At 39.1% G+C, this 24,463-nt stretch overlaps 1 protein-coding gene across 10 annotated transcripts; it reads left to right on the top strand.

Moving 5' to 3' along the window:
* The first annotated feature begins 1,199 nt into the window (after positions 1–1,199).
* On the top strand, positions 1,200–24,228 carry LOC101156754 (nipped-B-like protein B). 10 transcript variants are annotated; one of them, XM_078956281.1, is made up of 48 exons: positions 1,450–2,084; positions 2,244–2,374; positions 2,582–2,730; positions 3,409–3,574; positions 3,752–3,852; positions 4,306–4,405; positions 4,492–4,628; positions 5,689–5,819; positions 5,907–5,997; positions 6,076–6,597; positions 6,681–8,102; positions 9,319–9,435; positions 9,615–9,791; positions 12,088–12,159; positions 12,244–12,333; positions 12,423–12,529; positions 12,616–12,702; positions 12,794–13,025; positions 13,984–14,129; positions 14,227–14,307; positions 14,393–14,493; positions 14,584–14,713; positions 14,807–14,889; positions 14,999–15,131; positions 15,235–15,378; positions 15,459–15,545; positions 15,696–15,910; positions 16,008–16,110; positions 16,445–16,543; positions 17,391–17,537; positions 17,849–17,983; positions 18,086–18,184; positions 18,272–18,325; positions 18,411–18,519; positions 18,629–18,765; positions 19,154–19,294; positions 19,373–19,466; positions 19,786–19,940; positions 20,067–20,157; positions 20,268–20,441; positions 20,517–20,707; positions 20,810–20,917; positions 21,004–21,204; positions 21,305–21,451; positions 21,849–22,189; positions 22,263–22,437; positions 22,529–22,720; positions 23,548–24,228. In XM_078956281.1, exons 3-48 carry the CDS (start codon positions 2,667–2,669, stop codon positions 23,893–23,895), a joined length of 7,977 nt encoding a protein of 2,658 aa, XP_078812407.1. In that variant the 5' UTR covers positions 1,450–2,084; positions 2,244–2,374; positions 2,582–2,666; the 3' UTR covers positions 23,896–24,228. The 10 variants fall into 10 exon arrangements, with proteins under 10 accessions (XP_023816954.1, XP_078812409.1, XP_023816955.1 ...); XM_023961186.2 differs by lacking the exons at positions 1,450–2,084; positions 2,244–2,374 and adding an exon at positions 1,200–1,339; XM_078956283.1 differs by lacking the exons at positions 1,450–2,084; positions 2,244–2,374 and adding an exon at positions 1,212–1,339 and having other exon boundaries at positions 3,752–3,872.
* The last annotated feature ends 235 nt before the right edge of the window (positions 24,229–24,463 follow it).

Raw genomic sequence — 24,463 nt, 5'->3', positions numbered from 1 at the left:
TCAAAAAGCTAGTTATGTGAAAATCTACACAATTATCTACACAATTACACACAATTTGTGTTTAATGATTTTTTTACTAGAGGAATAATCTGAATCTGTTTGATAAGACCATTAAGGAAAATGAGAAAACAGCAATCAGCAATATGCATTTTCTCCACAAGAGGGAGACACCTGCATGCTTTATGCGCCAGTCCATCATTGATTGTTCGGTGTAAAGGCAAATACGCTTTCATTCATCCATATTAGTAATACTTTAAAAAATAAAAGACCATCGGTGACTGATAAATTCTTAAGGTACAATTGTTTTGGAGTGATGCCAAGTGCACCAGTTTTCCTTTTCAAAATAAAATTTAAAAAATTACTTAAGTAGGGATTCACTTGTCATCTGATATGAATCTTGGAATAGAATAGAATAGAATAGAATAGAATAGAATAGAATAGAATAGAATAGAATAGAATAGAATTCCACTTTATTGTCAATACATATGTCATGAGTATATAGCATCTGAATGCAGTTTGCATCCATCCAGAGTATTACACACTTATAGCAGGTGTTATGAAGTGCATTAGTTTGGTTTAAAACTGAATAGATGAAGTGCAGGTTGAGTAAATTGTAAAACTTTGTATTTTTTGCGTCTTATTTGGAGACCCGCACTATTATATATTATTCCTATGGACTACTATATATTCTTATGGACAATGGTTTCCATCTCAAATCATTATTATTTCTAACAATCTGAAAAACTCTTAGTGGGTCTGATCGATCAGGGTCTTGTTTCTTCTAATGTAGAAATATGTGTTGGATGGATTTAGTAGTTATGGTTGCTCTGTGAAAAGCTGCAGTGAATTCAGATCTTTAAATAAATGAAACGATTAGAAAAAAATAATTTTATGCCAGTAGTCCTCAAAGGAAGAGAAGGTATTTACAAAGGAGTTGTGTTTGCTCTTTTATCAATTTAGAAAAGGTCACCTTTAGAGTGAAGAGGCTGCACTTTAGGTCCAAACATTTCATAATGACATAACTCTTCTCTCAATTAAAAGGTTTGGATAATTACAAGTATTATAGAAGCTGGGTTTAATACTTGTTTTTTTTTTTTTTTTTTGGTTATTTACATTAAAAACCAAATAAAAATACACTCAAATGTATAGCAAAATCCTCCATGAGACCCACAGTGGGGTATCGCAGCCGTGGGGTTGCTATTCCAGGCAGGATCTGTTGGAGGAGGACGAAGAGGGAGCTAGAGACTCCTCTTCAACTCCAGCTGCCATCCTACTCCCGCTCCTCCCCCTCCTCCTCTTCCTCCACCAGAACCACTTCTCTTTCTCCTCACATCCTGAGGTAAATACATTCAACAGCAACATCCTATTTTCAGACAGACTGTTTACACTATCGCGTGTGTCCGCGCGCGCGCCAGACACAACAGACACAGTTGGACGGTAAACGCTGCCAGATTCGACCTAAGGGGGGGTTGATTCTGATTTGTGATGGGGTCTTTGCTTTGTACCCCTGCTTCCTTGGCGTCGGGTCGGGGTTACGCTTCCTTTAGGCAAGTCCGTGGTCCACTTTGTGAGCAAGAGATGCGTCGGCGAAGGCCATAGCAAGTGCTAGGTGGAAATAAAAGCGATAGGCGACCTTTTCGGTAAAAGTGCAACGAATAGCTGGCAAACCACGGCTAACTGGCTTTGATGCACATTCGGCGATGCTAGCTAAGGCAAGTTAGAATTAAGGCTTTTCCTAGCCAGCTAGCTTACATTAGCTACATCTTCAGTTGTTGCTAGCCGGCTAACTAACCGCGAGTTGATTCTGGACACTTTCTTAGACTCTTTAGGCTAACCGTCGTTATCAGTTTGTTATAAAAGGAGGTAAAATATATAAATATATATATATCTATGTGAAAGTAACAGCGGAATTATAATTTGGGATAAAATTAGCTTATGTCGCTGCGAGAGGCTCAGTTAGTCCAAGGAGTCCTTACTGACACGATAACAAAAGATCAAAATGAGATATAATTAGCTAACAATTCAAATGTTTTTACGTGTCGCTTTTTCGTCATGTTTTGTTTGCCTCTGTCGCCAAAAATAAGGTAAATGCTCACACAACTTAACATGGGGGTGATGCGAACACAAAATTATCTAAACTTTTTCTTTTTCCTATTATTTGTTATTGATTAGATTGGATGATACGTGATTTTCCGCGTTTACTACTTTGCTCTCTTTTCTCTCATCTTTTAACCTTTGTATAGCTGGTTTAAACTCCTACTAGCCTCATTCAACACTTCAGGTGTTTAGTAATAAAGAGGAAAAGAAGGGAAGCAGAGAGTAGGATGCACTTCCCAAGTTAGGATCGTCAATCAACAACTTAGGATATGTTCAGGTTTGCCATAGGGCCTTTATTATTTGTCTGTCAATAATACAGTTATAACTACACTGTATTAGAGTGTAATAATGCTCACGTAAGAGTCCTCATTCAGAAGATTCTTTCTTTGTTAAGGATGCCACAATTTGCTATTGTATTTGATTTTTTTAAAGACAGTGTTGTATGCTGAATAAACAGCCTTTTGCCAAATGTGTCTCTTTGCAGCACTTTGGAGATGTGACGAATAGGAAAAGAGTGGTGATCTAGAGCTGCCTGTGCATTGACACGACCTCTTGACCTCATCTTCAGCATGAATGGTGATATGCCTCATGTTCCCATCACTACTCTTGCTGGAATTGCTAGCCTAACAGACTGTAAGTGTCACACTGTTCCTTAAAGCTATCAAATAGCATTACGCTTAGTTTAAAATGTGGATTGTTTGTTTCTTTTATTATTATTTTTTAATAGGCAAACCGATCAAAAAGCGATATACTTACTGGGATGTGGGTGCATACAGGAGTTGGCAAACATTTTTGTAGGCAAAAGGTTGTGTGCTGGAAGAATTTAGTTAAAAAAAACACTGAAATGGAGGAATTGCCAGTGAAATCGTTTCTAAATGCATAATTTAGACCTAAAATAATTGACTAGATCTATTGTAGAATTAGGTCTTGTTAAAATAGTCATGTACCCCATAACACTTCAGTGTTACCTGTCAGTTGAAACTCTTTTGGAAAATATTGTTTTTGTGTGTTTAAAAAAAACATTTTGTGTGAACATTTGTTGTCCAATCTTTTGAAGAAAAAAAACAGTATAAAAATCTCACACAACAGTACATTGCTGTGAAATTAATCATTAACCAGTCTACTGTAAACAGTCTGTTGACATTTGACAAAACATGTTTATTTGTGAGAGAAGCAAAATTCAGTGGTGTCGTTTTTTGTCTTGATTTTAAGCTATTTTTTCCTACTAAAAAACGGCTGTTTATGTTGTTTTTCCCAAGAGGTTGCTATGCCTCTCCTCCTAACCCGTGTTATCTTTCGATCACCTTTTAGTGTTGAACCAGTTGCCTCTGCCTTCTCCTCTCCCTGCCACCACCGCTAAGAGCCTGCTTTACAATGGAAGGATCTCTGAAGAAGTCAGCAGTCTGCTGGTGTGTCGAGATGAGAGTTTGGTGACTCAGCTGGCACACAGTCTTAACCAGGTCTCCACCGAACACATGTAAGGATCACTGATTTTATTTACTGTTAAATTCGTTTTTTGAATTAAAAAAACATAAATGCAAGCATTATATTTATCATATTTAATATAGCTTTATACTGTGAGGTTGATTATTGTCTTTGGAGTTTTTTTTTTTTTGAATGATCAGATATTTATTTAAAAATAAATGTTTTTCAGAGAGCTGAAGGACAACCTTGGAAATGATGAACCTGAGGGAGATATGCCACTGCTGCTTCAGACTTTACTTTCCAGGAATCCCACAGTCTTCGGGGACAAAAGTACGCTAATCCAATAAAAGGTTTGGGATGCTTAGAAGGGGGTACACCTATCACTAGATTGGCTTTTAGTCATACTAATAGCAAATTTTGCTGTATTGAGTGTGTGTTGTTCTGTAACCTGAACCAGACGACCGCATAAAAATTGCTTTGGAACTTCTTTTTTTTTCTAATTAAGAAAAGGTCCACAAACAAATCTGTGACTTTATCTTGATTTGGGCTGGAGTAAAAAAACTGAGGTTATGATAGTAAATGTGAAATGCTTTTTTTCCCATTTATTGGAAAAATAATTTGTATTGGTTTAACAGCTTTATATCTTTTTTCGTACAATTTGTACCTCGTGGTTTTAATGTCACACCGCAAAAGCAATACAACAAGGGGAAATATATAATGTAATTATTTGGATTTTTTTGGTTGATTGCATTCAACTCATTGCTTTTTCTTCATTAATCCTAGGTGTTTTGCAACAGCCACTGATACAACAGTTTAAGAATCAAGTTCATGGAAGTCCTGGATTAAACTATCAGCAAACCCCTGTCTCTCAAAGTCCCTCTGGGTAAAGACGTGCCACCTAATAGTCAGATGATTAAAAGGGACAATGACTTTGTACTTTCACTAATAGTTCCTATTCCTCTTTTGCAGATGCTTTGCATCCCCACAGTCTGGATCAGCCACTCAGTTTGTGGCCCAGCAGAACAGTCCTATCCCGAGTCCCTATACTCCTCAGAGTCCTGCTGACTACATGCAGTACAACCCACCCAGTTATTCTCATCAGCAAGGCGAGTACTAAAACAAGACACAGAAGAAAAGTGCTAGTTGTTTGTAGAAAAATAGTTTCTGTGATGATCTATTGTCCAGTATGAATTAGGAGACTTAAACTCAGCAAGTCAGTTTAATTTTATCCACAAAAATTGTCGCCTTCCCAAAGCGTCGACGATGGCGTGTTGAAACAGACACCGGTAAAAAATGCGTTAAAGTTAGTCTGATTTGCTGCTGTCATAGCGGCTCCCCCTTTTATTTGAAGTTTTATCTGGAGCTCAGTCCATCCATAACTCAAAACCTTTATCCTGACTCCTGCTAAAAGGACAGATACAGTTTTTAACCCTCAGTTGTCCGAGTTTTTTTCTTCTACTTTACAATTTGCTCCATTATTTTATCTTTAAAACTATTTTTTTGTGGCAGTGCTTGTATCCAACTGTATAGTACAACCTCAGCTTGGTTTTTATAGATATATTGTGATTAGATTACACAATAAGTTCACAGTAAACCTGAAACTGTCTAAAAACTCAATTCCGTGTTGCACTTTTTGTCTTTTTTTTTACAGCAAAAACAACAAAAAGTGTATATGTTTTTGTGCTTTATAACAAAAGGTCAAACATGCAGAGACAAAATAAAAATGTATTAATCCACAAAGAAAAGACAAGGTCAAAACAATGTGACAAATGTTTAGCTTCACTAAACTATGTACAACCTTTCAAGGATTTATTCAAAGGGTTTTACCAATTATTTTTCAGAACTCTGGTCAATTTTTTCTTTTAAACCAAACTTTTTGAAACTGTTATGTTCAATTTTGAATTAAACCTATGCTAAAAAAGGGGGGGCACTGTATGAAGCCGACATGATTGATAAACTCACTGGTGAGTTCAGGGACTAAAGAGGGTCAGTCCAAATAAAACTTTATGTTTGTGTCCTTTCAAACAATGATTCAGCTCAACTCCAGCATCGTCACGTTTTCTTTCTACTTGGAAGACAAAATAGCATATGTAAAGTCGATAAATCGCCTTTTAATTAAGAAGAAAAAAGATTAACTGGAGATTTTATTGTCATTCTCTGATTTAGTTGGTAGTGGTGTGAGTAATATCCACAACAACAAAGTCCCTGGGCAGCTATCAAGCACTTCATCTAATCATAATAGAAGACAAGGCTCAGATGACGGCTACGTAAACGCGCCTCACAGATTGGGAAATGAGGTAAAGCAGTGAATCAAGTCATTCTGAGCTGCATCTCAGCAGACACTAAACCTCCCAAGTAATCATAAATGTCTTGTGTTACTGCAGGAGAAGGACTTACCGATGAAGGCTGCCACATCTACAGTTAAATCATCTCAGTCTGCATGCACTCCTGCTGGAAATGAAGAGACTATAAAAAGTATGCGGCCATAGCTGCTATCTATTTATCTATTTAGTAAAAAATGCCACTAACTTCATGGCATCTGTGTTTTTGCAGAGTCCAGGCCTCCTCTGATAATGCAGTCGCATCTGCTTGATGTGCCACAAGGTGCACAGCCTGACCTGGTCCTCTCCATGTCCGACCGCCGAAAGAGGCATAGGGAGAAGAGCAGAGAAGAAAATGAGCATATGGACAAAAATGCTTTGTATGATATCGTTAGCTCTCCGTCAAAAGATTCCACTAAGCTGACTTTGAAGCTTTCCCGGGTGAAGACGCCAGATGTGAATCCGACTGAAGAGTGTCCCCAGAAGTCTCATGTGGACTCGGATCACACTACAGTTGTGACAAACAGTAATAGTAACCCCTCACCAAGTGCACCTCATGGCTTTTCACGCAAGCTGGAGGATGAGCAGCACACAAACAGTCAGCAGGTTGCTGTGCAACCAAATAGCAAGGATAATGAAGACAGCGGTGCTGCGCTTGACGATTCTGAGGTGGATGCACTTGCAGACGTGGAGAGAATAGAACGCGAGTCAGCCAATGAAAAAGAGCGCGGTTCGAAAGAAGTCCAAGACAAAGGTGAACGCTGGCTTTTATTCTGATTTATATTTTTGTAGAACTTGTGTTTTCAAGCCTAAATTATTGTGTTTTTTTAATTGCAGACAAGCCGCTGAAAAAACGTAAACAAGACACATATCCTCAGGAACCTGGAGCTGAGGCAAGCGAAGGGCCTGCCGTACACAAAGGAAACAACTCCAGCAAGCTGACGCCCAAGAAGTCCAGCTCTGCAAACAATGGTGCTGGTCGGCCGGCCCTGATGGTCAGTATTGATCTGCAGCAAGCCGGCAGAATAATCGAGCAGCCTGTAGTTGTGTTGGAACCACAGCCGCTGTGTGAGCAACATCTACGTCATCTCAAAACTAACCTTGACGGAAAGGCCAATAAGGACGTTGGAAACAGACCCGCCATCATCAAGCAGCCTCCTAACAGCGCGGAGAAGTCCCTCTCAGGTGGACCACCAGAGTCTCGCAGGCTGAAGCAGGAAAGTCAGCGAGTGTCGAAACCGAAACACGAAAGCAACAGGGGACACTCCAATGACAGGCGCTCAGACATGGTGCGCCAGAAGCACGACCAGCACTCCAACTCACTCCACAAAGAAGAAAAGAACAACAACAGCCACCGGTCCAGCAGGCCTGAGACTCCAAAGAGCTCTGGCAGGGCGGACTACAACTCCAGATGCGACGATGACAAAGTCAGGCATAAAGAAAGGAATAAGGAAAAACAGAGGGTCAGAGAGGAAGACAAGCATAGAGATAGAAACAAAACCAGGGACAGAGACAAAAGCAAAGAGGTAGAAGGGCCAAGAGAAGCAGAAATCGACAAAGACAGACACAAGGACAGGGAGCAAGACAAAGACAGAGAGAAAGAAAGCATTGAGGACAAAACTAGAAGTAGAGACAAAGACAAGGGAAGAAACAGGGACAAAATTAGAGATGTAGACAAACCGAGAGAGAAAGAAAAAGACAAAGAGAGAGAAAAAGACAAAGACAGACATAGGGAGAGAACCAAAGGTAAGGAAAGAGACAGGAACAGGAAACGCAAAACAAAGGAAGATCCTGACAAAACCTCACCTGATCAGAACCCTAAACCTGACAAACCATCTGACCTCAATGGTCGACACAGAGCTGGTGAATCCAGCCCCCCCAGACAGACCCCTCCAAAAAAGGAAAACCGGACAAATGGGGACGGCAGCATTAGCTGCTTGCCTGGAAACAGGCGGAATTCCTTGGACCCAAAACCTTGTGAGTTCCCCCAGTACCTGCTCGGTGGTCAATCAGGAAGTCTCAAGAACTTTGTGATCCCTAAAATAAAAAGAGACGCGCCAGATAAGGATCTCCAGCTGAAGAGAAAGCTGTTAGAAAGCCGGAGCGAACCCCTCGTGAGGTTGGAGCGGGTTTCCTTAGTTAACAGCTTAAACAAAAGAAGCAAACCTGTTGTGGTTCTGCGGAGGCTCAGCGTTGAGGAGGTGAAAAGGATCATCAGGGAAAGCAAGAGTTCCAGATCCAAGAAATGGTCCTCAAAAGGTATGAAAATATTTTAGTTTAAAAGGGTGGACCGGCTTTTTCTTTTTTGTGTATTTAGTTTTCTTTGTTGGCACAGATTTGAAGTAGGAAAAAAAACTAGCAAGGAAATAAACTTGAGCCACAGATTAATTTAAATTAAATGCTGATGAGATTATATTTATATGTTAAAATTTAAATGTTTTTATTACGATTGTTGTCTAAATCATTTCTCTTCCGTCTGAAATGTCCCAAAGGAAATATGTCTTTTTTCTTGTCAAAAACTTAAAAGCACGTTTGAAGTCGGCATAGTTTTTAAAATCCGTCCGTTTTCTATATTTCCATTTTGGGGTTGCTAGAGCCTATCCAGCTACTGTTGGGCAAAGGTGAGATACACCCTGGACAGTCCATAAGAGGGCCATACAAAGACAGACAACCACTCACACCTTAAGGGCAATTTAGAATCACCAATAAACCTGTGAAGCATGTTTTTGGACTGTGGGAGGAGGCTGGAGTGCCCGGGGGAAAACCCACACATACACGGAGAGAGAGAACATGGAAACTCCACACAGGAAGGTCCCAGCTGGGATTTGAACCAGGGACTTCCTGCTGTGAGGCTAGAATGCTTGTCTATCAAATCAACAGACGAAAAATAGAACAGGATTTCAAAAGTTGATCCATTATTTGGATTTATCTCTGGGTGCTTCTTATTTTATTGTTTTCCTAATATTTGGCATAATCATTTAAACATTATTATTTTGACACCTGTAAATTACACAGAAGCCAATGAATCAGTAATTGATTGACATCCCGAACCAACTGCACAGTCAAAAATGTTTTGTACCAAATAATGTCAAACTATATGCATGTTTGCAGTTTAGTTTAAAAAAAAAACTTTGTTTATTTAGCAACAAAATGAAATCCTTTGTTTGGATGTTTTTATTTAAATCCTAAAGCTGCATTTTTAAATAATCTGTATTTGAAAGTTTGCTGGTTTGGGGACGGGATTACATGTGATCTGGTAATTTATGGATTTATAACAATAAAGTCATTTTTGCATTTCCAGAAAAATTTATTTTTGGTGTTCAATTCAATTTTAAAACCAAATGACTAAAAGATTCAACTTCATAAATTAAGTTTTTTCTTATTTTTTCAATAATTGAAAATCTAACCAGATTACTGAGTCGCTGTATATTTGCTTTTGTTTTGTGCTCATACTGATGTTTTGTCGTACCTGCAGGGACATTTGAGGGGACAAACAAACGAAGACACGGTTCAGTTGGAAAACGATCCAGTTATGCTGAGATGAACTCAGAGGATGAAGATGAAAACGCTGAATCTGAGTCTGACATTGAATGTGAGTGTCTAACCCTATGATCCCCAGTGTTTTCTGATGGTAGAACACCTGCAAAAATGTTGTTTTACCAGAAAGTAGTGTTTAATAAAAGAAAAAAACATTCTAAATCAAAAATTTGACTCCTAATATGTTCTGTTGTGTTTTATAAGAAATTCTTTTGCTTTTCTTTGTTGTTGCAGCTTCAAGGAAAAGGTTGAAGAAGGACCACGACAGGACTTGGAAATGCGAGGAGAAAAGGGGATCAAAGGATCATCAGAGGAGTGGAGGTTTTCATAACTCACGCCGAGGTTCTGTTGGTCGCCATCGTTTTGATGAAGATTCGGATAGAGAGTCCCCCCCACCAAGCCTAAGTGACAGTAAGTCTGCTTTACAAAAAATGTATATATAATAACATTACACTGTAAATTTCCGGATATTGAAGTACAGCAGTTTACAAAATTGAATAGAAACCAACTTCAGTCTTCAAATTATAAACCTGTTTGAAATGGAAGGCTCTGAGAGAGGAAGAGGATTTTGAAGAGTAGCAGCTACACGTCTACATGTACTCTATAGTCCTCGTGTGTCAGCTGTCAGTCAATACACCCATGTGAAACGGCTAAATCTATATAACATTCCCCAGGAGGGAATTACAAGATTTACAACATTCACAACAATGAAAACAAAACAATGGACTCACAGGAGATGGAAGCATCGGCTACTATCATACCAACTTTGCTGAAAGCTTTTTAAACAAGTAAATGTTAGGAATTCAGCTTTTACATTTTAGATACAAATTTGATGGATATTGATGCTGAACTAGCGTCAGAGTCAGGGGGTTGATGAATTCATATGGCCCTAGGGGTCCTTGTAATAAAAAGTGCCTTAGTCCCTCTGTGTTTTTTTGTTATTAACATAAACACATTTATGGTAGAGGCACAATAAAAAAAAAATGTGGCAACAAAATCCCCCTGTATTTTATCAAACGCATTTTCTTGTATTACTACGGTTCTGAGCTGCCGGTTCTTCTGTCTTTGCGGCTCCGCTCGGACTCAGAGCCGCCAGAGAGAGTTAGGGACATCCGGGGACAGCGAGGGAAACTGCTGTCCTACGGAGAACCAAGGAGATGTGACAGTGAAGGAACTTGAATCTGAGAGTTCTGGTCTAACTAGTCGCCATCCACTGATTCAACAAGCTTAAATATGGTTCATATTTTAGAAAAATGCTCTGTATCAGTTAAGGAGTCACTTTTTAATTCTGCCAGACATCTGAGCACGGCGTATCAACACAGAACAGATCGTGTAGGGACAAGAAGTTGGGAACTGTGTTCAAAATAAATGAACAGTTTTTATGGCAAGTTCATAGCTTCCTCACTACAGGTCTGACACTAAATGTATCTGTTTAACATACGGTAATAGTTTCTGATTAGATTCACCTTCTTTAAACTCTGTATCCATCAGTTTCAGAATCTTTTGTATTCGACTCTTTCCAATCACAAAAAAAGCCTGTGTTTGGAGGATCAGATACAGAGAATTTAACCGTGAATCCCAGGATTCACATTCAGTGCCGCTGTCAGAAACTGGAGGTGTAGGAGCTAAAATGCAGGAAACTGGGCTTGAAGCCAGAAACAAAAACATTTAATAAATAAACCTAAACAGCACAAAATCTGTGGAGAAACCTATATAGCAGATAAAACAGATGATTTGACAATCTAGAACTGAAAACCAGACACCTCTACTCACTGAAGACAATGAACAGAAATGAAAACAGCTGTGGAGGACTAACATGAGCCTGGAGTGACTGATAGAGGACAGAACATGACCAAAAACACCACTAAAAAACAAACCGAATCCTTAGAGCAACAGTATGAGAACAGCATTAAATATTATTAATAATTTCACAACCTGTAGCCAAGATGAATTTCCATCACTTTTTGTGCTGGTCGCACATGAGAATAACATCAGCCCCCACCCCACCCCACCCACCCAAAAAAAAGGGTTTTTGCTGTCCTTTTCCGACTGGCCCTCTGTCCCTGTTACCATATGGATCCTCTTTGTGAGTGTAAATGTTCGCCATGTTCTTGCTGAGATATTCTTCTGAGGTCTAAAACATGCTTTTATGTATAATTTCTTGCTCAATTTGTTATTCTATATCAGAAAGTTGCAGTATGAGTAAGAGTGTGAGGTTTTCCATATCTGTTCCATATCCTCTTCTCCCGAATGAAGGTCTTTGAGTGAGCTTTGTGAAATAACTTTTTTTTTTAAAACACTGAACACTGACAATTCTGTAACCAGTAAAGTCATTTATCTAAATCTAAAATGTTTCGCAAACTTTTACAAATTTCTGGTTGGGAAAACTGCTTTCTATTTTGATTTAAAGACAGTTGATGCACTGTTCAGACTTAAACAGATTGGGATTTATTGCAGTTGTCTTTACCTCTTAAGAAACAGGGAAATGAATTGAAAACCTACTGGATTATGAATGAGAGGATGTATTCATGTGCTGTAAGGAAACAATACCGTGTTTTAATGACCAACTGGGGCTGTACTCTGAAATCCTTTCAGTGTTTCTGACAGGTTTCACACTGATGACTGCAAATAATTGTTGTTAGACCAGTTCCTGGGATTCTGGATGTTTGTGTTTAGAACTTCTCTAATCACCTTTTTTTGTCCTTAGTTGCCAGGAAAATGAAGAAAAAGGAAAAACAGAAGAAAAAGGTGGTTTATAATTCCAGTATGACAACAGAAGGTACTGATTCGACTTCTATTATGATGCCAATGCCTTTTATTTTTTTTCATTTTCTCATAAACATGTTCTAAATGTATCTTGTAGAAATGATGGACTCCTCTACATTTAAGAGATTCACAGCCAGCATGGACAACATTCTGGAGAGCCTGGAGGATGTGGATCTCAACGAAACAGGTCAACAGGAAGTCTATCAACTTTTTCCAAGCTTGCTAAATATGTGTTGGATTGTTGAGCTGAGAAATGTCTTCTTCTTGGTCAAACAGAAGACGACGACGATGAAATCCCTCCAGAATATTTACTTGGAAAGCAACAGTTGAGTGAGTTAAGCAGCGATTCTAACAAGATCAAAATGATGGGTATCTTTAATAAGGTAAGAAAAGTCTATTTAGTAGTATTTAGAATGCTATTTTTCTGCATTGTTGATAAATTATTACTATTATTTGTTTTTTTTTATAGTTTTCTTCTTCTAAAATGGTGAAAATTTTGAATATACTGGAAAAGAACATTCAGGACAGTGTCAAACTGTCCACCTTGATGAGTCAGGTAACCTGTCAGATCTAAGAATTTGATGCTTAAAAGGTTCGGCCTCAAACGTAGTTTGTTTATTTGTCTGTTTTTATTGGATTTTTCTCAGGATAACGAGTCGATGGATGAAGAGCGATTGTGGCGCGACCTCATAATGGAAAGAGTGACCAAATCTGCCGACGCCTGTCTGACTGCACTGAATATAATGACATCTCCCCGCATGCCCAAAGCGGTTTACATCGAGGATGTGATTGAAAGGGTGTTGCAGTTCACCAAGTTCCACCTGCAGAACACTTTGTACCCTCAGTATGACCCCGCCTACAGGCTGGATCGCCACGGAGGTCAGTCCCAGAGAATGACTGCTGTTCTGACTGTCAGTACAGTTCTGTCCTGTGGGTGTATGAACAGTTAATAGCAGTGCCACATGTTCGATGTTGTTATTGAACCCTTAGGTTCCCAGAAAGATTATTTTTGCAGTTTTTGAAAGCCAATCTTTCTGAACAGTGAAAATAAAAAAATAGGCAGGACAATCAAGCCAGTGAAATTTTTTTCTTGAAGATTCCCTGTTAGGCTCATCCAAACTGAAGGTTTAATAGTCACATGTCAATCAAAAGTTTCCTTCTCATTTCTAAAATAAAATATAAGTTTTTAAAAATGCACTCCCAAGTAAAAAATAAATAAATAAATAAAAATAAAAAATAAAAAATGCACTCCCAATATTGTAAAACCTAATTACTGAGATTAAAACAGATTCCATAATGTACAGTAAATGTTGTAAATTGGGGGCATTTTATATAAAAGTTGACCCTTTTACACCGGAGCTTTATTAGCTCCAGTGTTGACTTTCCTTTGACTAATGTAACTCTTCAACGCTTTTTAGTAATTCCAGCAGGTTCTGAAGCGGAGAAAACACATTTTTCAGTTTTTAGGTGTCGCTGGAGACATCTTTAGTGTAAACGGGTCATCAGGACCTGTGGCTTGACCCAGTGTCTTACAACAAGCCACCTAGTGGCCACTTTGTGAACTTAAAGGGCTGAAATTACTTGTGCTTCACACAGGAAGTGCATATGTTGCCTTGGCTATAGTGTACAAACATTTACCCTCTAAAATGTGACATTTGTGGGGGAAAAATACACATTCATTTTACGGCAAGTTGTTTAAGTTACTTAGACGCTTGTAGAATTGTCGTTCCGTTGTTCATCTGCCTCAATATAACGTCTCATCTTTCCCACACTTTCCTGTTTTTGTTTTGAACGAGCCCATCCTAATATCGACTTCCCTTCCATCTTCCTCACCCAGGTGGCTCTTCAAAGTCCAAGAAAGCCAAGTTTTCCTCCCACAAACAGAAAGTGGTCGTCGTGCTCTACAACAAAGTGTGTGATATCATCAGCAACATCTCAGAGCTCCTTGAAATCCAACTGCTAACCGACACCACCATTCTCCAGGTGCAATTCTCACTTTATCGTGGATCAAACTGCCAGCGTTGTGTCACCCTTTTAACCTTAATCTTATGCCTGAGTATTTCTGCACCCATGATTTTAGGTTTCAAACCTTGGCATCACACCCTTTTTTGTGGAGAATGTCAGCGAACTGCAGTTATGCGCCATCACATTAGTGACAGCAGTAAGTCGGCCCTTGGACAGTATGCCACTTTAAAACTGTTTTAATTGCTTAAGGAGTTTGCTCAAACATGCATTTCTCTCTTCAGGTGTTCTCCCGCTACGAAAAGCACAGGCAGCTCATTCTTGAGGAGATTTTTAACTCCCTGGCAAGATTGCCTACAAATAAACGCGGTCTCAGGAACTTCAGGTAACTGTGACCATATTTGCTAGTCGCATTGATCAATCCACATGCACTCTTTCTGTGTCCTTACGGGGTCTGCTGTGTGATGCTCCTCAGGCTTAACAACTGCGATTCAGATGGAGAGGGATTGTACATCCAGATGGTTTCAGCCCTCGTTCTTCAGCTCATTCAGTGTGTGGTTCGCCTTCCATTTGAGAAAGAGAACGAGGACGAACAAAAAAAGAAGGTAGCTACAGAGGATAAATATCTTTTTGTGTTTGCTGCCTCAGAATCATCTAGTTTGATCAGGTTTTTTTTATTTTGTTTTACTTTTTCTTAGGTGGACAAAGATGTCTTCATAACAAACTCCTATGAAACTGCCATGAGGACAGCACAGAACTTTCTCTCGGTGTTCCTCAAAAAGTAAATCCTTACTGTTTAATGCTTGTTTTTCCAAAGTGTCTCATGTGCTACAGGCTGCAATATCATCCTGATACACATGATAAAAAAAACTGTGTTTGATTTGTGTCAGATGTGGCAGTAAACAGGGAGAAGATGATTACAGGCCTCTCTTTGAGAACTTCATTCACGATCTACTGTCTGCAGTAAACAAACCTGAGTGGCCTGCAGCTGAGCTGCTGCTTAGCTTACTGGGGCGACTGCTGGTGCGTAGTGTCATTTCTCTCCATAGGTGTCATTACTTGTCTAGTTTTATAAGGTATTTGTTCCTAATATGAGCCTTTTTTTTGCCAACGTTTGGTGCTGCAGGTGCACCAATTCAGTAACAAGCAAACAGAGATGGCGCTCAGGGTGGCATCGTTGGACTACCTCGGCACGGTTGCGTCTCGTCTCCGCAAGGATGCTGTCGCTAACAAGATGGACCAAAAGGATATAGATCGCATTCTAAGAGAGGTGGGCGAGACAGTAATAGCCACTTATAAAGGGAGCTTGCCCCATGGTAGCTAAATTCCAGCTGTATTCATTTGTTACAGACTCCTGGCAGTGACGAGATACAACAACTTCAGAAAGCTCTGCTGAGCTTTCTAGATGAAAGCTCCGACACAGATCCAGCTTTAGCAGTAATTGCTTTACTTTCATTAAATGAAATTTAGGAATCAAGTTTAATGTTTTTACTAGTAATAATAAACTATACATTTATTCTTATGTGTGGCATTGTAATAATTGAGTCATAAGTTAAACTAAACACTTCATCTATTGTTTTCCACCAGTTTGCAAGGAATTTTTATATTGCCCAGTGGTACAGAGACACCACAACAGAAGTGGAGAAAGCACTGAAGTCCCAAAATGACGACGAGGACACGAAGTTTCATCATCTCTCCAAAGAGGATGATTCAACCGAGGAGATAGTGCAGAAAGCAGAGAGCAGGAAGAAGTTCCTTCGCAAGGTCATCAAGACCTCATCATCAAATATCACCTCTCAAAGGTAAAGTACCGCCTCATTTTGGATAACTAGTACAAAATTACCCCGTTTTACCTGTTATACCAAAGTGGATTGAAACTCTTTATTTTATTTTTTGTAGGATGAACTCTGACACAGTAGACTACGAGGACTCCTGCCTGATTGTTAGATATCTGGCCTCTATGAGGCCATTTGCACAAAGCTTTGATATTTATTTATCACAAGTAAGATCATTCTTTACTTTTTCCCTGTTGTTAATAAAGGTGTCACACTTTTATTAAGATAATTTTATCTGTTCATGGAATGTCAGCCAGAGAGAAAACTTTCATTTACATACAATGAATTTATTTAAAAAGCAGATTTACTCTATTTTAACCTTGCAGCTAAAATATAGGGCTGAATATTTTCATTAGTTGTGTTAAATAATAATTTTTCCACCAAGATAGTTACCAAGAAAATCTTTGTGTTTGGTAAAAAGTGTGGCTAATTGAAATGTTGTGAGTTATAAACCTCTATATAGTGTTTGTTCACAACACTTTTTAATATCTGTGGTCACAGATATTGAGGGTGCTGGGGGAGAGTGCCATTGCAGTCAGAACTAAAGCGATGAAGTGTCTTTGTGAGGTCGTGGCTGTTGATCCCAGTATTCTGGCTCGGGTGAGTCTGTTTCGTTTGCACCCTTAGGTCCTTCCTCTGTGTTTGTGGGAGACATCTTCCACCAATTTCATTTACTGATAACATTTTATGAAGTTCTCTCCATAGGATTGTTATTGAAATGGCAAAAAGGAACTTTAAAACCTGTTTGAGACAGAGACTCTGGAATTACAGTAGTTAGTTTTTTTTTTTAGCATAGTGTAATGAAATTTTGGTAAATAGAGCTTAATTTTTAGAAATGAAAAAAAAATCAAGAGCTCTGTTGAAGGTATTATTATTTAAATGACGTAGGTCTTAGGGTCTCATAAGTCAAACTTTGAAAACTTGATTGGTATTTTTTTATTGGTGGTCAACTGTACACATCTACAGTATTTCATTGGAGTTATGTGCATTTGACAAAAGTGCTATGATTAAGTCATTTTAAGTGACATAGAGAAATGGAAAACTTTCAAAGTTCCTGCATTCATTAATGATATTAATTAATGATATTTGCAAAAATCAAGTTTTAATTGAACTACATAGAGACTGAGTTTCATATTCTGTAATCCTGATTTCATTTTCCTTGCATTTGGTAGTTTATAGATAGACCTTGACTTTCTTTTTTACAAAAAACACCTCCTACTATGAATTGACTCATGTTTGCGCTAAAAAACATAGTAGAAAATCATTAAATTACAATTTTATTAGTAGAGGAATATAAATGTCCGATAGATATTATTTCACTTCCAAATAGAAGATTGCTCTTACACACCCACATGCAGACACAAACACATGTACACACACATGTTTACAGTCAAGACAAAAGCAGTGTTCTCTGCGTGTTCTTCCATGACATCTCTTTGCTTTACAGCTGGATATGCAGCGCGGCGTTCATTGCCGCCTCATGGACAACTCCACCAGTGTTCGGGAAGCAGCGGTAGAACTCCTCGGCCGCTTTGTGTTAAGTCGACCGGAGCTCATTGAGCAGTACTATGACATGCTCATAGAAAGAATACTGGTAATTTGTCCTCTTTCATTTTGGATCAATCTTCAGTTCAAATGGTATCATCTCAGTTTATTCAATCCCAGTGTGAATGATGTAAAAGTCTAAGCAAACATTTATCATAGAGCAGTCTCACTCAGAGTTAGAGGTTTAATCGTTTGCCATCGCTGCCACCTACTGGTGGAATAGGAAACTGAAATAATGTGGCTGTTTGATAGAAGCACAGGAATGGGAAAAAAATCTTTTCTACTCTTTGTTCTGATTATTTGTTTTAAGGCCATTGAACATTGGTTCATTTGCATTCATATTTCCCTTTTTCATTGCAGGACACTGGCATTAGCGTGAGAAAAAGAGTCATCAAAATCCTGAGGGACATCTGCCTGGAGCTGCCAGACTTCCACAAAATCACAGAGATGTGTGTGAAGATGATCCGCAGAGTCAATGACGAAGAAGGGATCAAGGTTTGGCTTATTTCTGAAAGCTTGTTTCTTCAAAAAAAAAAATAAAGGTAGTTTTTCCATTTATGATTGCTCTAATGTTCTTAATTATCTTTTCTGTTGCAGAAACTGGTAAACGAGACATTCCAGAAACTTTGGTTTTCCCCCACGCCAAACCATGACAAGGAAGCCATGACCAGAAAAATCCTCAATATAACAGATGTGGTGAGTTAGTTTAAAAAAAATTCTACTATTGTAAGCACCTTTCAAGTTTTAAAGTTTTAACACTGTTGTCTTTTGCTTTGATCTCAGGTGTTAGCGTGTAAAGATTCAGGCTATGATTGGTTTGAGCAGCTGCTGCAAAATGTACGTTTTGTTATTCCTGTGATCGTTTAGCTGCTGTTTTTCATGATTTTTAGGGCTTTTTTTTAAGTATTGACATATTTTGCAGCTGCTGAAGTCTGAGGAGAATGCTTCATACAAACCGGCCAAGAAAGCCTGCGTTCAGCTTGTGGACAATTTAGTGGAGCACATTCTGAAATATGATGAGTCTCTTGCAGGTGAATTTCAGAATTGTAGAAATTGTAAATATGATTTTTGGAATACGTGTATTTCTGCAAAGCAAATTTTCTTTTTTTTAAATATTTTTTTCTTCTTTTTACTTCACAGATTGTGAGGAAAAGGGAATAAATTCCAGCCGTCTGGTGTCATGCATAACCACTCTTTTACTTTTTACTAAAATCCGACCTCAGTTAATGATCAAACATGCCATGACCATTCAGCCTTACCTCACCACCAAATGCAACGTAAGCATGAAGTGTAACTTTAAGTCTGACATGTAAAAAATAATTGAATACCAAAGACCCAATGCCTTTCTGCTTTTGTCTCAACATCAATGGTTGGATGGGTTTGAGAACACGTCATACACTCAAGAGTAACAGCTAGTAGCCCAAATTGTTTTTCACTTTATGTAATCCAAAAAGAATCATGGATAAATTTTAGTTTCTATTTAACTGTATGCTTTAAACATTTTCAAGGAACAAAAAAAGCAGTGGAAAGGGCAAAAAGAGAGTTTTATTTTTTTAATTTTCTTATTTGTCTTTTTAAATATGTAGCGCCCTCTAGTGGCAGCACAGTACTTAGGAAGTCTGTGTGTAGGCAGAGCAACCATCATGTGTCTTCATGTTGTTTCAGTCTCAGAATGTCTTCATGGTGATTTGCAACGTGGCCAAAATCCTCGAGTTGGTGGTTCCTCTGATGGAAAACCCCAGCGAGACTTTTCTGACGACGATAGAGGAGGACCTGATGAAGCTCATTGTCAAACACGGCATGACGGTCAGCCTCACTTGCAGCTCTCATTCAACATGTCTGTGTTTTTTATTTATGTATTTATTTGTCTTGTCTACCTCCCAGGTTGTTCAGCATTGTGTGAGTTGTCTTGGCGCTATTATCAACAAAGTAACTCACAACTACAAGTTTGTCTGGGCTTGTTTTAACCGGTTCTATGGTAAGTCTAAACTCAACTTTTGACAGTTGTGTTTTTCCTTTTTTTAATGTAAATTACAGAAATATTACTCTTTGATAGCAAAAGATACTGTAATAATTAAAAGTAGTAAAAAAATCTATTAGAAGCCACCCGAATGTTGTACTTTTGAAGTTAAAAAATGCTGTAGGAGGTCGGTTTGCACAAACCTGGTTTGTATTTGAAACATTTTTTAAAGCAATATTTCTTAAATGGAACATAATTGAATTTAGTGTTTGGAGAATTCAATTACTGCACACTTTCTGAACTTGAAAAAGCAAAATAAAGGTTGTTGCTCTTACAGGGGCTCTGGCTAAACTCAAGACGCAGCTTCAGGAAGACCCCAGCTCCTCCACTCTGGCGACTAACAAACCCACTCTGCTGCGCGCCCTCTTCACTGTGGGGGCTCTCTGTCGACACTTCGACTTTGACCAAGAAGAGTTCAAGGGTGCTAACAAAGTAAAAACCTAAGCTTTGATCAGATATTGTGTGAAGGATGGGTTTTTTTAGGATTAGAAAAGAGTCTCAAATGTGTTTAAAACTTTAGCAGACGCAGTTGGAATGGCTGACTCCTTTGTCTTTCAGATTGTCATAAAGGATAAGGTATTGGAGCTTCTGCTGTGCTTTACCACTCATGAGGAAGAAGAGGTCCAGATCAAGGCTATCATTGGCCTGGGTATGTAACAGCACTGCAAACAGTTGCATAAAATAGAGATTTGTTGTTATCATTTTTTGTGTGTCTTCTCCAACTTTCGTCTGTCAATAATGATTTTTTTTACTCTAAAGGGTTCCAGTTCATCATGCATCCTGAGCTCATGTTTGTCCAAGACGTGAAGGTTTTGTACAACAACATCCTGTCAGACGAGAACAGCAGCGTTAACCTGAAGATCCAGATTCTCAAAAACCTGCAGACTTACCTGCAGGAGGAGGATTCTCGAATGCAAGAAGCTGACCGTGAATGTAAGTTGGGCTGCTTCAAATTTAGAGATGTAAACATTGCTGGATTGATCAGAAGGGTCTTCTCTGTGGTTTCAGGGAAGAAGCAAGCCAAGCAAGAGGATCTGAAGGAAATGGGGGACGTCTCATCGGGCATGAGCAGCTCCATCATGCAGATTTACCTGAAGCAGGTGCTGGAGTCCTTCTTCCACTCACACTCCACGGTGCGGCACTTTGCCCTGAACGTCATCACGCTGACACTCAATCAGGGCCTCATCCATCCCGTTCAGGTTCGTGAAGTCCTACTTTAAACACCAAAACCATTTTTGAACTTTGGTTCTCAGCTTCTGACACAACAAAGATCTGAGACTTCTGACTCCTCTACTCTATAGTGCGTCCCTTACTTAATTGCCATGGGAACAGATCCAGAGCCAACGATGAAGAACAAAGCAGACCAGCAACTGGTGGAGATTGACAAGAAATATTCAGGCTTCATCCATGTAGGTGGTGTCTGGGTCAATTTTACAGGACAAGGTACGCAATATGCTGGTTTATTGACTTTGAACTACTCTCCTTTTTTTCACAGATGAAGGCAGTTGCAGGGTTGAAGATGTCTTATCAGGTGCAGCAGGCCATAAATGGATCCAAGGATGTGGTGATCCGAGGTTACCGGCACGATGACTCTGACTCCGCCCTCTGCTCTCATCTTTACACCATGGTCCGTGGGAACCGACAACACAGGCGCGCTTTCCTCATCTCTCTGCTCAACCTGTTTGATGACAGCTCTGTAAGCACAAGACCGTCATTCATGCAAAACATCTTTTCTGTGTTTTCCAATAAATATCGAAATGATTTTTTGGTTTTGTTTTGGCTTTTTTCACTAACAGAAAGCAGAGGTGAACATGCTGCTGTTTATAGCAGACAACTTGGCCTGCTTCCCGTACCAAACCCAGGATGAGCCTCTTTTCATCATGCACCACATCGACATTACTCTGTCTGTGTCTGGTAGCAACCTGCTCCAGTCTTTCAATGAGGTAAAAGATATTTATATCCTGCAAAATGTTGGATAACCTTTTGAGAAGTAAAAAAAAACTCCCCTGTAATTCCAAGTATTTTTTTATTTTTCAAGTTGTGGGGTTGCTCCATGCCAACAGTCCCGCCTAGAAAACAGCACAGGTTTTTTGGTTTTGGCTATAAAATGGCATAATCATGATTAAAAGACCACTGGGAGCGCTTTTAAAATAGATCAAAAGGTGATCAGAGTGGATCTTTAAAACATAAGAGAGGATGATGATTATGCAGCGGTCATACAAGTATTCTACACGAAATGCTTATAATGAATAATAGTTTATCAGCAAACGTATGACACTTATCCAGAGCTGTGTTTTTAAAGATCAAAAGTTTACTTTTGAAATGTTTTTGACCTTTCAGTGTTTACGGAAGGAGCCTGTCAGGCCAGAGAAGAAGGTGAAGACAAAAAAGCGGAAAAAGCAGCATTCCAGAAGAAGGAAAAACAGCTCAGATGAAGACGAGGATTCGGACAGTGATGGCAGCAACAGCAAATCCAGTAGCAGCGATGAAGATGAGGATGTGATTCGCAGGAGGAAAAAGTCGGCGGACTCTGACTCGGATTTGGAGGACGAGGACACAGTCATCAACCGACTGCCTGAGAACAGCATCCCTCTGCTGGAGTTTGCCAGCGCCTCCCAGGGCATCCTGCTGCTGCTGGTGCTCAAGCAGCATCTGAAAAACCTGTATGGCTTCTCAGACAGGTGAGTCGTGTTAAAAACCTTTGCTTTAAAAAAAAAAGTGCAGCAGCATGACCGTCTTCTTTGTGTTTGGTAGCAAAATCCAGAAGTATTCACCGACAGAGTCTGCAAAGGTTTACGACAAGGCCGTGAACAGAAAGTCCAAGGTGCACTTCAACCCGGCGCAGACACTGGATTACCTTAAGAGGAATCTAACCAGCTCCAGTCTCAGCCAAGAATTAAAGAGGAATATCGTCAAACAGTACCTGAACGTAAGCGCACAAAATTGTCTCTGATTTCCTTTTACATGTGAATTCCACTGCTTCATCGGAATGGTTGGATGTTTGGCTGTTTGTTTCACAGTTCAAGGTTCTGATGGAGCACTTAGATCGTGAGGAAGAGGAAGAAGATGGGGGTGAAGCAAACGCCAACGCCAGAAACAAAGCCATCACTTCGCTTCTGAAGGTGACAAAACCCCGGAACCACAACACCAGTAATCACGCCGCTCCAGTTGAGTCAGAGGAAGAGGAGAGCGATGATGAAGACCCTCCTCCGGTAGGAATTTTACCGCTTTGCACAAAATCCCATTTATTCCTCTACATCTGTTCGCATTTTACATTTTAGTCCGGCATTAGGCAAAATCAACATTTTAACATATTTGTTGCTATTTTTCATCCTTATTTATTTCTATTTGAGTCACTGATTTGTCCCATAATCGCCTTAAGAGACATTTTACACACCTTTACTAAAATATCCAGCCAATATTGCAAACATGAATATTATCATTCTTCAATATTGTTATAGAAAAACAGGAAAAAGAACCACTGATCTTATAAATAAATAAAATACTCTGTTTATAGAAAACCCACTGATACATTATTCTTAGTATGTTCATAGCAACTTATAAACAGATTATCATTTTTACGAGAGTTTAAAAATGATCTATTTTGTGTGAACATCCAGCAAAACAAAGTAAAAAAAATCAAACATGCTTTTTTAAAAACTGTTTTATACGAATTTTATAAGATTTAATGTGGACCTTTGTGGGGTTTTATCCCAACCGAGCCTGAATTTGTGGGTTAGCAATAAAAGTCTTTCAATGCAAATGTTGGTCACTGATAGTCACGTCAAATCTGTCAGATTATATAAATAGAAAAAGCATAAATTATACCTTCATGTCACCTGCTTTACAATAAATTCTCAACTCATGAAAGCTCTAAAAGAAAAAGATTAGCACTAAAACCTTTTTTCAATTTAAATGTGACAACACTGAAAATAATAATAAAGAGTGAGATGACTTTATGTAAAGTTTACTATAGAAGTAGATTCAATAAGGTTTGTGCCATGGTTGTGCTCACCAGGACTGTCGTTTTCCTTCACAGCAAAAATCAAGGAAAGGTGGGGATGTGGAGGATTCAAAGGAGACAGTGGAAGTCATGGACGTTGTTGCCATCTTCTATCCCAAATATAAAGACAGACCGCAGATCGCCAAGGTCGTCCAGAAGACCAGGCATGGCTACAGCATACACTGGATGACAGGATCTTACTCCGGGGCGTGGGCTGTAGCAAAAAAACGGGACGGCCGGAAAAAGGTCCCCTGGGTCGACAATATCAAGGAGTCGGACATTATTTACAAGAAAATCTCCTTGACGAGTGGACAAAAGCTGACGAACAAAGTGGCACAGACGTTACGGGCGCTGTATGCGGCCAAGGAGGGCGCTAAGAGTTAATACCTGAAAATACTGTATGAGACAGTCCTCACTACACAAATCCACTGTTACATACAGAAAAGGCAAGCCTCTTTAGATGAACCCTTTTTAAAACACTTATGCTTCTCACAGTTATGGTGAACAGAAGTTAGAGAAGGAAATGTTTGGGAAAACATTGTGTGGGAGTTCCTTCGCTGTCGTGCAGCAACATGGTCGTCTGGTTTTTACTCTCACTGTAATATAGTTTAACTAAAAAACATGTTTATATCTGAACATAATTCTGTAAAATATGAAGTGAATGTTGAAAATTAGTGTATTGATGATGTTCTTAATAAAGTGTTTTTGGAGTTATAACTAGCACCAGATGGTTTTATTCACTTGACTTGAGCTCCAGCAGTTTTTCCTTTTTTCAAACATTCTAGTTATTTGCCCCCACTGTGTAATAGACTGCCTTTGATTTAATTTATTTACGTTCACAGCAGTTCAGTATCTGTGTCTTTAATGTTTTTTTTAACATAGAGTTTGATGTTATACAAAGTAAGGCTACAGTATAGTTATTCCCTGCTCCTTTGGTGGAGTCAGACTGCAA

This window comes from Oryzias latipes, chromosome 12 (genome assembly GCF_053564925.1).
Source record: "Oryzias latipes strain Hd-rR chromosome 12, Olatipes_Hd-rR_3.1".
NCBI classification, from domain to species: domain Eukaryota; kingdom Metazoa; phylum Chordata; class Actinopteri; order Beloniformes; family Adrianichthyidae; genus Oryzias; species Oryzias latipes.
This window is presented reverse-complemented; position numbering and strand designations above follow the sequence as displayed.